Here is a 12611-nt window from a genome sequence, read left to right on the forward strand (position 1 = left end):
TACGCATGCCACCACACCTGGCTAATAGTTTTGTATTTTTAGTAGAGATGGGATTTCACCATGTCAGCCAGGCTGGTCTTGAACTCCTGACCTCAGGTGGTCCCCCTACCTTAGCCTCCCAAAGTGCTGGGATTACAGACATGAGCCACCACTCCTGACCTAGCTGATTTGCTTTTTAACAAGTGCAATGACATGATAAAATCTATGTTTTGGAAAATAGTATTATGAGCAATGATAGAGAATGGATTAGAAAGGAAAGCCTCATTACCCAGAAACTAATTATAAGGTAATTGCAGTAATCCAAGTGAAAATAATAAAGGCCTGAACAAAAACGTTGGTAATGGAATGGAAAATAGGGAACAAATTTAAGGAATGTTTTGTAGGCAGAACTAGCAGAATCTGATGACCAACTGGATACGGGTGTGTTAGAGACGAGTCTGTTTTCAGTGAAAATTACTTGGAGAGGCTAAGTCTTCTAATTAGTTATGTGGTTGGCATCTACTGCTATTAGAGGCTTGAGTTTTAATAAAGAGAACTAGAAAGTTTGCTTTTGATTTCACTCTGTTTAAATTTTGTTCTTAAGTCTTTATCCGGCAGACCTTCTTTGTGTTTCCAGAGTAAAGGGAGTTTTGTGTTCTTGGTTTTTTCTTCCTCCTTCCAAAAGTGGAAATTGCTTTTTTCCCCTAGTAATGTAAGTGATAGCTCATTATGTTTAAATACTCCAACAGTATCAAAGAACATAAAGAAAATTTAGCATCCGAAGACAACTTTTTAAAAAAAATTTTACACTCATTATTCAGGATTTTTCTATGCATATACTCATAGAGACATTTGTATATGTGTGTATGTTTGTTTTGAAATTGTTTTATACTATTTGTTGTTTGTTTTTATCATTTAACATATCATGCACATTTTCTTTGCCATTCAAAAATCTAGTCATTTATAATAGCAATAAATCTTTTAACAGTTAAATTCTTTAATTGTAAACTATAAACTTAACTTTTAGGATTCCTACCTTTACTGAGCCACGTCCCTGCCTCCAGAGTAGTTGTTGCTAAGACTTTGTAAGGATGTCACAGTAATATGTGACATACAGCTTACATTTAGTAGTCTAGTATATGAGGAAATAATAGTTGATTACATTGTGAATTAACATTAATAAAAGAGCCATAAATGGTAACTTAATCTTTATTTTAAAAATCAAATGCTTGAGATAATATGCTTTATTTTCATTCTGTTGTGACTGATAGGAAAATTTGCACTGCAATGTGAGGGGGTTGGACCAAATGGTGTCATGAGTTGTCTTCAAATCAAAAAATCCTATAATTTAAACCTGTGATAATGGAAAACCTTCACACCTAAATTACTTTGAATTCACTTATGGAAAATGAAATCTGAGTCAGTGTATTTTTTTTTAAAACCAATAACATTTCTTAAAATATTTTTCTGATTCCTAGTGTTGTAACACCATAACAATGTACTTAAAAGATTTTTATTCCTCTCTTAACAAGCGTCTTCTTTCTTGCTTGACTTTTATAAAAAGTATAGAACATGTGATTTGATCACTAGTTGTATGTAGTATATCCTAATATGAATACCAGATCATAGGTATATTTATATATTAAGTTAATATCACATATAAATGGTTTTTTTGTAAGTGTTAATGTTTTAATATTTTGATCATATCAGATTTTAGAAATAAGCAGAGTTATACCTGCATCTTAGTTGTTCATTTTGTGTATTCATTATTAAAATGTATAGTTGTTTAATAGGTTATTTTATAAAACAAATAGCCATTATTCAGTGAATAGTAGAAGTAAAATTTCAATATTATAAGCCTCAAACAACTCTCCTATTCCTTTTGTTTTTCTGGAATTGTGTGGTTCCTCTGAAATAATAAGGTATCAGCTACAGTGAGGTTGTAATAGTACTGGGCTGTTTAAGGATCTCTCTTCGTCTGAAAGATGAAGGTTTTGTGGGATTGTTTTTCTAATATGTTAGGATCTAATTGTAATAAACAGATATATATCTACCAAAATTCTCTACTGGTTTTAGTAATCATTAAGTTATTTTATTAAAGAACCAGATAATTCTAGAGTTCTTTTTTTTCCTTTGGGTTTTAGTTGGCAATATGAATAGATAGAAAAGGCTCCTCCTTAAACTTTTCATATAATAATTTTTTAGCAATCATTAAATGTTTTTTCTTTTTTCTGATTATCGCCTCTTCGTGTTCGCCTCAGCAGCACGTATACTGATTATCACCTCTTCAAATTGCTTTCACATTTTGCAGTTGTCATATATCTAAGAAAAGAGAAAAACAATGTTCTCATACAATAGAAAAATAAGGTGCCCTGCACAGAAAAGAAGCTTACCACATCGCAAACACACTGATGCTGTGTGGTATTTTTTTCTCTGAAATTTCCACACTCAACAGGAAACATAGACAGCAAGCTTGAGTGGGCGGTTCCCTGAGGTTAAAACTGTTAATAAAATAAAATATATGAAGTTTGGTTTTAAGTTCAAAGTGTCCAGCCAGGTTTAGTCCATTAACAGCAATAAAGTGTTCTGATGCTTCAGACTAGGTGAGTGTGCTGGAATTTTTTTTCTTCAAATGACTTTTTCCAGCTTTTAGAAAATGAAAGTAGTTGATCTACTGATTACAGTTAGTGAACTTTCATACAGCTTACATTTCGTAGTTTAATATTTGAGGAAATAATCGTTTATTACCTTATAAATTAGCATTGATAGAGCCATAAATATTAATCTTTATTTTAAAAATCAAATGCATGAGATAATATACTTTATTTTCATTCTGTTGTGACTGATAAGAAAATTTGCACTGCAATGTGAGGGGGTCGAACTAAATGGTGTCATGCATTGTCTTCAAATCAAAAAATCCTATAATTTAAACCTGTGATAATGGGAAACGTTCGTAGCTAAATTACTTTGAATTCAGTTACAGAAAATGAAATCTGAGTCAATGTATCTTTTTTAAAACTAATAATATTCCTTGTCTTAGAAAATGCCTACAAGTTTTTTGATTAAGGAAATGTCATTAGGCCAAACTAAAAAAGTTTTAGCTATGAATTGCTGAAATGATAGGACACTTGTGTAGTTTAGATTCATGAGTAACTTAAATTTTTCGTGGTTTAGTAAAATTAATAGGCTAAAACATTGCCCTGAAAATTTGGATATTCATAAATCATAAAATTCAGGAGGTAGGGAGAGACCTATGGGTCATATTGTGCTAATAAATTTATACGTTTAGATACAGAAACATAAGAGGTTTGCCTAATAAGCCACATCTAGAATTCAGAGTCCTTATTATTTTAATGCTTCCTACTGTACACATAATAACGATTTATTCAGTTCTCTTTGGTCAGTGTTATTGTGCGTTTTAGTCCAACCTTTCTTTTTACATGTTTAACATATTGGAAAGGAAATTCTAGTAGATAGTGAAACTTCAAACTTCGTGAGATCATTATGTATCAGAATTCTAATGTTATTAAGTTTTAATGTAATCAGATGAGTTAATATTGTGTTTGCTTTGTGCCTTCCTTGGTAGTTGTTTTATTTTTTTAGCCATACAGAAGTGTATACATAGTACATGATGAGATGAAAATATCCCAATGAGCTAAAAAGCAAGTCCAATACTACCTGCAATTCTTTATCATTATAGGAAAATCTGAAAATATAAATCCAAATTCACACAACAAAAGCCCATGATTCCTATTAACTATAACCAAAAATAGTCTTCATTTTTACTTATTTTACTCAAATAAGTATTTCCCCCTAAATGTTTATGATCTGATTTTTGTAGGAAGACAGCAGGATGTTTCATTTTTTGTAAATTGTGCTATAATGGAAAATATATATAATTTTTGTATGCTTCAGTTAATTACTGAAATATAAAACTGTTTACAAGATGATTTATTATATACTTCATATATGTAGCTTAAATTATTAGCCTCCACATTAACTCTGCACTTCATAAAGCCAGGCATTTAAAGAGATAGCATATATTTTCAGCTAATTTTGTCCATTATCTGAATTTGCATATAAAAATATTTGTTGACATTCCTAAAATTCTAAGGGTTTATGATCTCTGCATAGATCAGTATCTTTTGATCTGAATGAATCAATGTCAAAATATTTCTTTTTTCTCTCTTTCTCTCTTTTCTTTCTTTTCTTTCTTTCTTTCTTTCTTTTTTTTTGAGACAGGGTTTTACTCCTATCACCCAGGCTGTAATGCAGTGGTGCTGTCACAGCTCACTGCAGTCTCAAATTCCTGGGCTCAAGTGATCCTCTGACTTCAGCCTCCCAAGTAGCACCTGCCATCATACCCAGCTAATTTATTTTTTATAGAGACAGAGTCTCCTTATGTTGCCCAAGCTGGTCTCAAACTCCTAAGTTCCAGTGATCCTCCCACCTGGGTCTCCCAAAGTGCTGGGATTACAGTCCTGAGCCACCCCGCCCAGCCAAGATCTTTTTTCAAAACATCACTTAGTTTTCATCTTTATCATTAGGATACCTGATAATATATAGATGGGTAACAAAGCATATCCTTTTACTCCCCACCAATAGACAGAATTGTTAACCCTCCAAAATGTTTTTGGAAAAAAGGGAAAAATTCACTAACCTACTAGGTGTAAAAAATTGTTGAAATAGATAAAATGTGATATGCATAATTATTTTTGTTCTGTCTTCATTGAGGCAGAGGATTGGGATTTAGATATAGAAGCATTCAGGAGATAATGTGCTAGGAATTATTTAATACATCCCAAGATAAGCTAGTGTTCCAGATATTCTGGGATAGAAGTAGGTAGTATCTGTCTTATCAGTAACATATGAGAAAACATGTGGTAACAAACCCTTACCTTTTTACCTTTCTCCTTCCTTTTCTTGTTTCTTCTATTTTTCTCATCCTTCTTATTCTCTTATTCTTCCTAGCCTATCCTTCCTTTATTCTTCATGTAAAACCAATGTACATTCTTAGGAAGTTATTTGGTAAATAGCCTCTAAATGCATTAATTTTTTACAAGTAAACTCTTTATGTTGCTCATCTAGAACATAATCTGTGAAAACAAATTGTAGGATGTGATTCGTAGTTTGGGATATGAAAATAAAACTTTTAACATATTATTTAATTTATTTCTGCAGATCTCCAAGTAAGCCCTTGGCACGGAAATTAATGGACTGGGAAGTAGTAAGCAGAAATTCAATATCTGATGACAGGTTAGAAACACAAAGCCTTCCATCACGATCTCCACCAGGAACTCCTAATCAGTAAGTGTGAATTCTGTGACCAACATCAGGTGTGAATTTTGCTAATTTCTAATTATTGGCTGTATATATTTTTATGCCTGAAGATAAAGATACGCAAAAATTGAGTTCTTTCGGTGAAACGTGATTTTTGTTGCTCCAGAGCATTATTTTCTCTTCGCCTGCTGCTCATTGCAAAAGTAACAAGGTATAGACTTGCGGGATGAGAGTAGCACATTGAATAAGGACCCCCACTCTCAACTTTCCTCAACAGTTAACTTTCGCAGTTAAGAGTTCCTGATAAATGAAGATCTGTTAGACTTAAAATCTCATATGGTTGTTGTTGACATACTCACTTTTCATGTGGATTCCCAGCAGAATTTCTAGGGGAGCATATGTTGTTTGAAAATGCTTTGCAAGTGATTGTGATTCTCTGAAACCCCCACCTCAACCATGGCTTCAGCACGTTCTATGGCCTAGGAAAAGGGGTTTCCAGCACCAGTCCCTACAAGTTTAGCTCTCCCTGAGCTAAAAAGCACTGTGTGATTCATCACTCACCGTATATGTACTTCAGTCTGACATTGCTCACAAAAGTTGTATGTTTTGGTGTAAATGATTGTAAGATCATAAATTAGCCAAATGTACTAGCCAAAGATGTTGATTATCTTAATTTGATAATATTACAAATGTTGTATGTAATTAAGATAATGGTAAACAAATGTGTGCCAACATATTAACATACTTTATTAACTCATAAAGTTCACTTATAACATACTTGAATGTTGGTATGCAATATAATATTTGAAGATGTCTTTTTTTATAAGTGTTTTACGCACATTAATGTTTAATAAATTTGCACAAAATTCTAAATGTGGCTGGGTGCGGTGGCTCATTCCTGTAATCCCAGCACTTTGGGAGGCTGAGGCTTGTGGATTCCTTAAGGTCAGGAGTGCGAGACCAGCCTGGTCAACATGGTGAAACCCCATCTTTACAAAAACATAGGAAAATTAGCTGAGCATGGTGACGTGTACCTGTCAGGTGGGTGGGGCAGGGATTGTTTGAACCCGGGAGGCAGAGGTTGCGGTGAGCTGAGATCACGCCACTGCACTTCATCCTCGGCCACAGAGTAAGACCCTATCTCAAAAAAAAAAAAAAAATCTAACAGCTACAGCATTGAAGCCTATTATCAGCCGAAGAATAAACTTCTACCATATCAGAACAGTTTATACATAAACTGTTTGGTTCACAGAGCTTTAATACTTACATGTTAAAGTTACTCCTAGAAAAAAATGGACTTAGTAATTTCTATCTTGCCAATTTCAGGTTGCTTTTATCATTTTTTCTCATAAATTATTGCATATATTCAAAGCCTCATTAGGTTGTCTGAAGAAAATTCAGACCTTGTTTTTCTCTTCCCTTTTGCAACCAGCCATTTCTCCATTTCTACCAGCAACATTAAAAAACAATAGCAAGTTATAGAAAATGTAAGATATTTAAGCCAAAGTACTCAAGTAATTAATTAATTAGCAGTAGCTCTGATTCAGTTTTCTGGTTAATGAAACAATTTTAGATACAACCCAAAAAGATTTGTTAACATTCTGAAGAGATAGTACAAAGTGGTGGTTAAGAGCATGGGCCCTGTAATCACTGTATGCTTGACCTTGGGCACGTTAATTAATCTCTGTCTCATTTTTCTCATCTACAAAATTATATTTATATAATGTCTTTCCTATAGTACTGTTACGAGGATTCAATGAAATGCTTACAGCAATGTCTGACGCATACATAAGTACTGAAATATTGTAATTAAAAATTGTAATAACAGTACTTTGTGTGACTGTCAAGAGGATGGCAATATAGAATTCAGTATCTATTCTAAGGATTCAAAGAAAGTCCCGTAAATAAAAGCATTTATAATGATTAAAAAATAATTCAGACTAGAATGTATTTCTAAATCATTTATTCTAATCCCTTTATTTTATAAATGCTGAATAAGACAAAATCGTAGTGACTGACACCTAGAAACATTAAGGCACTTAGAGATAGTAGGTAACTTTACGGGTAGAATCCTTGGCAGATTGTTGACTGTAACTCAGATCACTGACTTCCCATTCTCTGTTCTCTCTGTTTATATCACACTCTCTTTTTCAGAGATTGCCTAGTCAACATGGCTTGACTTAAAAACACATACCCACTTTCTGATGCAACCATGTATTAAGAAACTTGGAAATTTTGAATTAAAACATATTTTTATTCAGCTTTTCTCCCTCTTTATTTAGTCGAAATTCTGCATTCACGCAGGAAGGAACCCGGTTACGACCATCTTCAGTTGGTCATTTGGTAGACCATATGGTTCATACTTCCCCAAGCGAAGTGTTTGTGAATCAGAGATCTCCATCATCAACACAAGCTAATAGCATTGTTCTGGAATCATCACCGTAAGAGCTTTTTTATTTTGCTTCCTCACTCTGTGTTTTCAATGCCCCAAATTGCTTTATTTAAAATAATCTGGGAAATTAGGATATTTGATACAAGATTTTAATTATGCAACTTTTCAAAATTTATGTATTTGCTATTATGCTCATTTGTTCCTGAGAGTTCTTGTTGCCGCTCCCTCCCCCACTCAGTCACTATGTTGTTATTTTGTTGACTTAGGTCTTCAATTTTTAGTGTATAAACTCAAATATTTCTGCAGATAATGTAGCACTCTGGTCAAGGAGGAGGGTAGTTAAAGTAGAGCTTTCTTAATATTTTTAAAGGAAAAGAACCATAAGTATGAGTAAAAAGTGTTGAGAAAATTAAAATACTTACAAGGTATGTAGATAGGTAAGAAGATTTTTGAATTTACCTATGTAGATAGGTAAGAAGATTTATTTCTTGAGAGGGAGAAATTGGTGTAAGATATAGTGAATGTGATCGGGGTAAAGAGTGGGCCCAAGAGTGGTAGGTGGAAGAGAGTACAGGTGTAGGGTCATGTTTGTCCCTGGGTAGGGTAAACCAAGGAAGACTGGCTGAGCTATCAAAACAAGTAAGAGTTCAGCCTGCGTGATGTATATCTTGGTAAAACATTTTGATTGTGTGTATATATTATTTAAAATGGAGAAATAGGACAGATACACACTGTACAATGATACCTGTGGGGAATTAGTTGGCAAGAAATAAGATTGATGGGAGATTTAATGTTTTATTACTTTAGAACTTGTAATTCTAAACTTTCCGGTTGATTTTTAATAATTATGTATGTTTTAATTTGGAAACTTTAAAAAGTATAGTAATTAAGGACATGATTGAAATATTGATTTGATTTTAAAATCACATACTTTCATGACATAAAAATGAATCATATGCAGGAATCACGAAAGCCTAATTATTACAAACCAAAACCAATATAACTCTTGAGGCCTAACAAAATTATCTCTATCTGTTTGTAAAGGGCCTTTTCCAAAGAAAGACATATGAACACAATTGAATATTTCCACATGTAAATTTTATAGATTCACAAACCCCCAAGTCACTTGCTGATACGGTTTGGCTGTGTGTCCCCACCCAGATCTTACCTTGAATTGTAACCTTCCCGTGTCGAGGGCAGGGCCAAGTAAAGGTAGCTGAATCATGGGGGTCACTTCCTCTTTCCACCATTCTGTTCTTATGATACTGAATGAGTCTCACGAGATCTGATGGTTTTATAAGTGTCTGGCATTTCCCCTGTGTACACTCATTTTCTCTCTGCCACCCTGTGAAGAGGTGCCTTCCACCATGATTGTAAATTTCCTGAGGCCTCCCCAGCCATGTGTAACTGTGAGTCAACTAAACCTCTTTTCTTTATAAATTACCCAGTCTCAGGTATTTTTTCATAGCAGCATGAGAATGGACTAATACATTTGCCATCTCAAAACACCCTTATTCTACTTTCCTGATTTGAGTGGAGAAGCAAGTTCAGGGTAACTTGGAACTGTGAAGAGTTGTGCTTCTTCTGTCTTGTGCACAAGATTATAAAATGCTTGGAGCCTTCTCCTTGGACATGTATTTTATAAGGCTTGTATGTTTGTATTCCATTTTGAATCTATAATACTGCATTTGACATTCAACCAGTTTTTAACCTTAAGAATAATGAGAGAGTTCTGAAAAGATAAGCTTAATAATAATAACTTACTTAGTTGCTTACAATCACTTTTACATAAATTATCTCACTGTTCTATTCAGGAGAATTCAGTGAAGTAGGAGAGATATGTAATATCCATTTTATAAATAAGAAAGCCACACTTAGAACACTTGTCCCAATTTACAGAACAAAAACTCAGGCTTTCTCTAGCGCAGTCAGCCAGGAGAACTTTGTATTCCAAACAAGATGTTATAGATGTTCTTTGATTTGCAATTTAGATAAAATACTTTGCAACTTGGAATCCATAGATTTTAGTTTTTCTATTGTCCAAATGTGAAAAGAATTTAAATGATGTATTGGACTAAGCACAGAACATTTCAACATGTAATGAAATAGATTTTTTTAAGGTTTTTCACATATTCCTTTTTTTAATTGTCAGATAAAATCATCTTACCAATTCTTGATTTAAGTGAGTACAGGAGGTTGCTTATACTGTTTAGAATAAAGTTATCATTTATAGGCTAAGGATAAAGTAAAGGAGACCACAGTCTACAACACAGCATGTGAATTGGATGGTTAAGTTTATTAGGATACAAATTTCTAAAGGCGGCAACAGAGAGCTTCATTTACTGCAAAATAAGCTTTATTCACTGCTGTTGTTGAAGCATTTATAAGAAAATTTAAAGCTGACTGGAATGAAATAAATTGTGCACATTTTTTCACATATCTTGATTGACATTTCTAACAAACCTTTTGCTACTATGTGACAATATATTGCTCTGTTACCAGCATAGTACACTTGAATATAACATTTTCATTATTTACCCTCCACTTAACATTTTTCAAAATGTCAAATTGCCAAGTGTGGTGGTGTGTACCTGTTGTCCCAGCTTACTCAGGAGGCTGAGGCAGAAGGGTCACTAGAGCCCAGGAGTTTGAGGATGTGTTGCTCCATGAGGGCGCCTGTGGATAGTCAGTGCACCTCATCCTGGGCAATACAGCAAGACACCATCTTTTAGAAACCAAAAGCAAAAAAAAAGGTCAAAGTTTAAGATAAGCAAGTTATTTTTGGTAAAAAGCCCCAGTATGAACGTTGGGCATTTGGAACACTTTTAGAATTATATTGCCATCTCTCCTTTCTCTTAACAACCAAAAGTTAACACAAGTAGTACTTTTTTTTTAATGTGGGTAAAATTTTTTTTTTTTTTTGAGACGGAGTCTCACTCTGTCACCCAGGCTGGAGTGCAGTGGTGCAATCTCGGCTCACTGCAAACTCTGCCTCCCGGGTTCACGACATTCTCCTGCCTCAGCCTCCCGAGTAGCTGGGACTACAGGTGTGCACCACCACGCCCGGCTGATTTTTTGTATTTTTAGTAGAGACGGGGTTTCACCGTGTTCGCCAGGATGGTCTCGATCTCCTGACCTCGTGATCTGCCCACCTCGGCCTCCCAAAGTGCTGGGATTACAGGCGTGAGCCACCGCGCCCGGCTAATGTGGGTAAAATTTTTTGTGGGTAAACCGTGTACAGAATGTGTTTCGAGCCCTGGCGCCCCCTCCTCTAGTACATTTTAGGCAAATAATTGGTTTTAAATATATTAAAACAATTGAGTTAGAAATGTTATCAATTAAAGTAAATATGGATGTATATAAGCCCTGGTGTTTACTCATCTTGCTTTCTGTTCATTAAAATATAAGTAATTTCTGTTAGAATTTAAAATATAGCAGTATTACCGTTTATAACCAAAATGAAGTGATTTAAAATAGTCATATTCTGGATATGTTCTGATAAGTTCTGGGAGTTCTGTTGAGGCTTCAGATACTGATGGGGGGGATGCTTATTAGCATTTACCTATTTTGTCAATTGGCTTCTGAGAAACTTTTTTTTTAGGAAAGTGTTCCACTGCCACGAAAAGTTTGGAAACCTCTGATTTAAAATAACTTTCCTCCTTTTTGCAGTTACTTTCTTTTAGATGCAACTATATATCATAGTGGTTATGAGCACAAGCTCTGGATTCAGACTAGGTTTAAAACGGGGTTCCACTACTTCTAATTAGGTGACCTTTGGTGAGTTATTTTATCTCCATAAGCCTGTTTCCTTACTGTTAAAAAACAGGGTGATAATAATACCTACCTCAAAGGGTTGCTATAAGCATATAATAATTACATAGCTTTTTTCAGTTAAGTTTTTGGGATATATTCCAACAACTTTTAATATATTATCAACAGTTTGTCTGGATATTTGAAGTGTGAGCATCTGGTTGAACACAGTGAGGAAGTCTCCAGATTCTCAACTTTGTTCTTACATCCCTAAACACACGATATTCTAGGCAGACTTCATGATCCACAAGTGGCTTTTTGTTTGTTTGTTTGTTTAGGGACAGGGTCCTGCTCTGTTGCCTAGGCTGGAGTGCGGTGGTGTAAACGCTGCTCGCTGCAGCCTCGGCCTCCTCGGCTCAAGTAATCCTCCTACCTCAGCCTCCCAAGTAGCTGAGACTGCAGGAGCACAACACCACGCCCAGCTAATTGTTGTATTTCTTGTAGAAACAGGGTTGCATCATGTTGCCCAAGCTGGTCTTGAATTCCTGGGCTCAAGTGATCCACTTGCCTCAACCTCCCAAAGTTGTTTGGGAGGATGACAGGTTTGAGCCACAGTGCCTGGCCATCTTCAAGTGTTAAATCCATTTCCCTGAGCCATTCTTTCCTGGACTATTCCATTCTAGTCTTATCTAATGAATCCCCACAGCTTTGTCCATACCTCATCAGTTCCTTTTGCTTGGTCTTCAAAGCTTTGCCTTTCCTCCACCCCTCTCAACTACTGGCACTGATGATTTCCATCTACAATTCATTGTCCCCAATTCCCATTCCAGTCTTGATCAAGTCTAGCGATATATTGTGAACTCTTCAAATACTAGGCTATTTTAGGACAAGGAGATTAAAAAAATCAAAGAAGGTTTGAATAGAAGGAGATAGCAAGCCATGGGGACTTAGAGAATGTACCATATTAGATGCTGTATTCGTGGCATCAAGACTAATTACAGGTCCCTGGGCAGTAGCTGTAGTATGCTTACCTGCCATTCATCTCTGGCTAAAGGCTCTGTCACTTGCACTTGGGAGCTAAGGGTGGACACCTTGATTTGGTTGAAACCAAGAATCTCAGGTCTCTGGGAGGCTTGTTCTGGAATAGATTCTTACTGATAAAATCACATGACATTGTCAGTTCTTTTATTTTTATTTTTATTTTTTTTTT

The 12611-nt window shown here is 35.0% G+C and overlaps 1 protein-coding gene across 2 annotated transcripts in view; it reads left to right on the forward strand.

The window, feature by feature from the left end:
• Positions 1-12611, forward strand: part of PTPN4 (protein tyrosine phosphatase, non-receptor type 4 (megakaryocyte)) — a 230060-nt gene that overhangs the window by 180658 nt on the left and 36791 nt on the right. For both annotated transcript variants that reach the window (XM_011941633.1, XM_011941634.1), the window contains 2 exons: positions 5161-5286; positions 7542-7700. In XM_011941633.1, the coding sequence (XP_011797023.1) occupies positions 5161-5286; positions 7542-7700 (285 nt within the window). The remainder of the gene's footprint in view (positions 1-5160; positions 5287-7541; positions 7701-12611) is intronic.

This window comes from Colobus angolensis, unplaced genomic scaffold (assembly GCF_000951035.1).
Source record: "Colobus angolensis palliatus isolate OR3802 unplaced genomic scaffold, Cang.pa_1.0 Scaffold20, whole genome shotgun sequence".
Lineage (NCBI taxonomy): Eukaryota > Metazoa > Chordata > Mammalia > Primates > Cercopithecidae > Colobus > Colobus angolensis.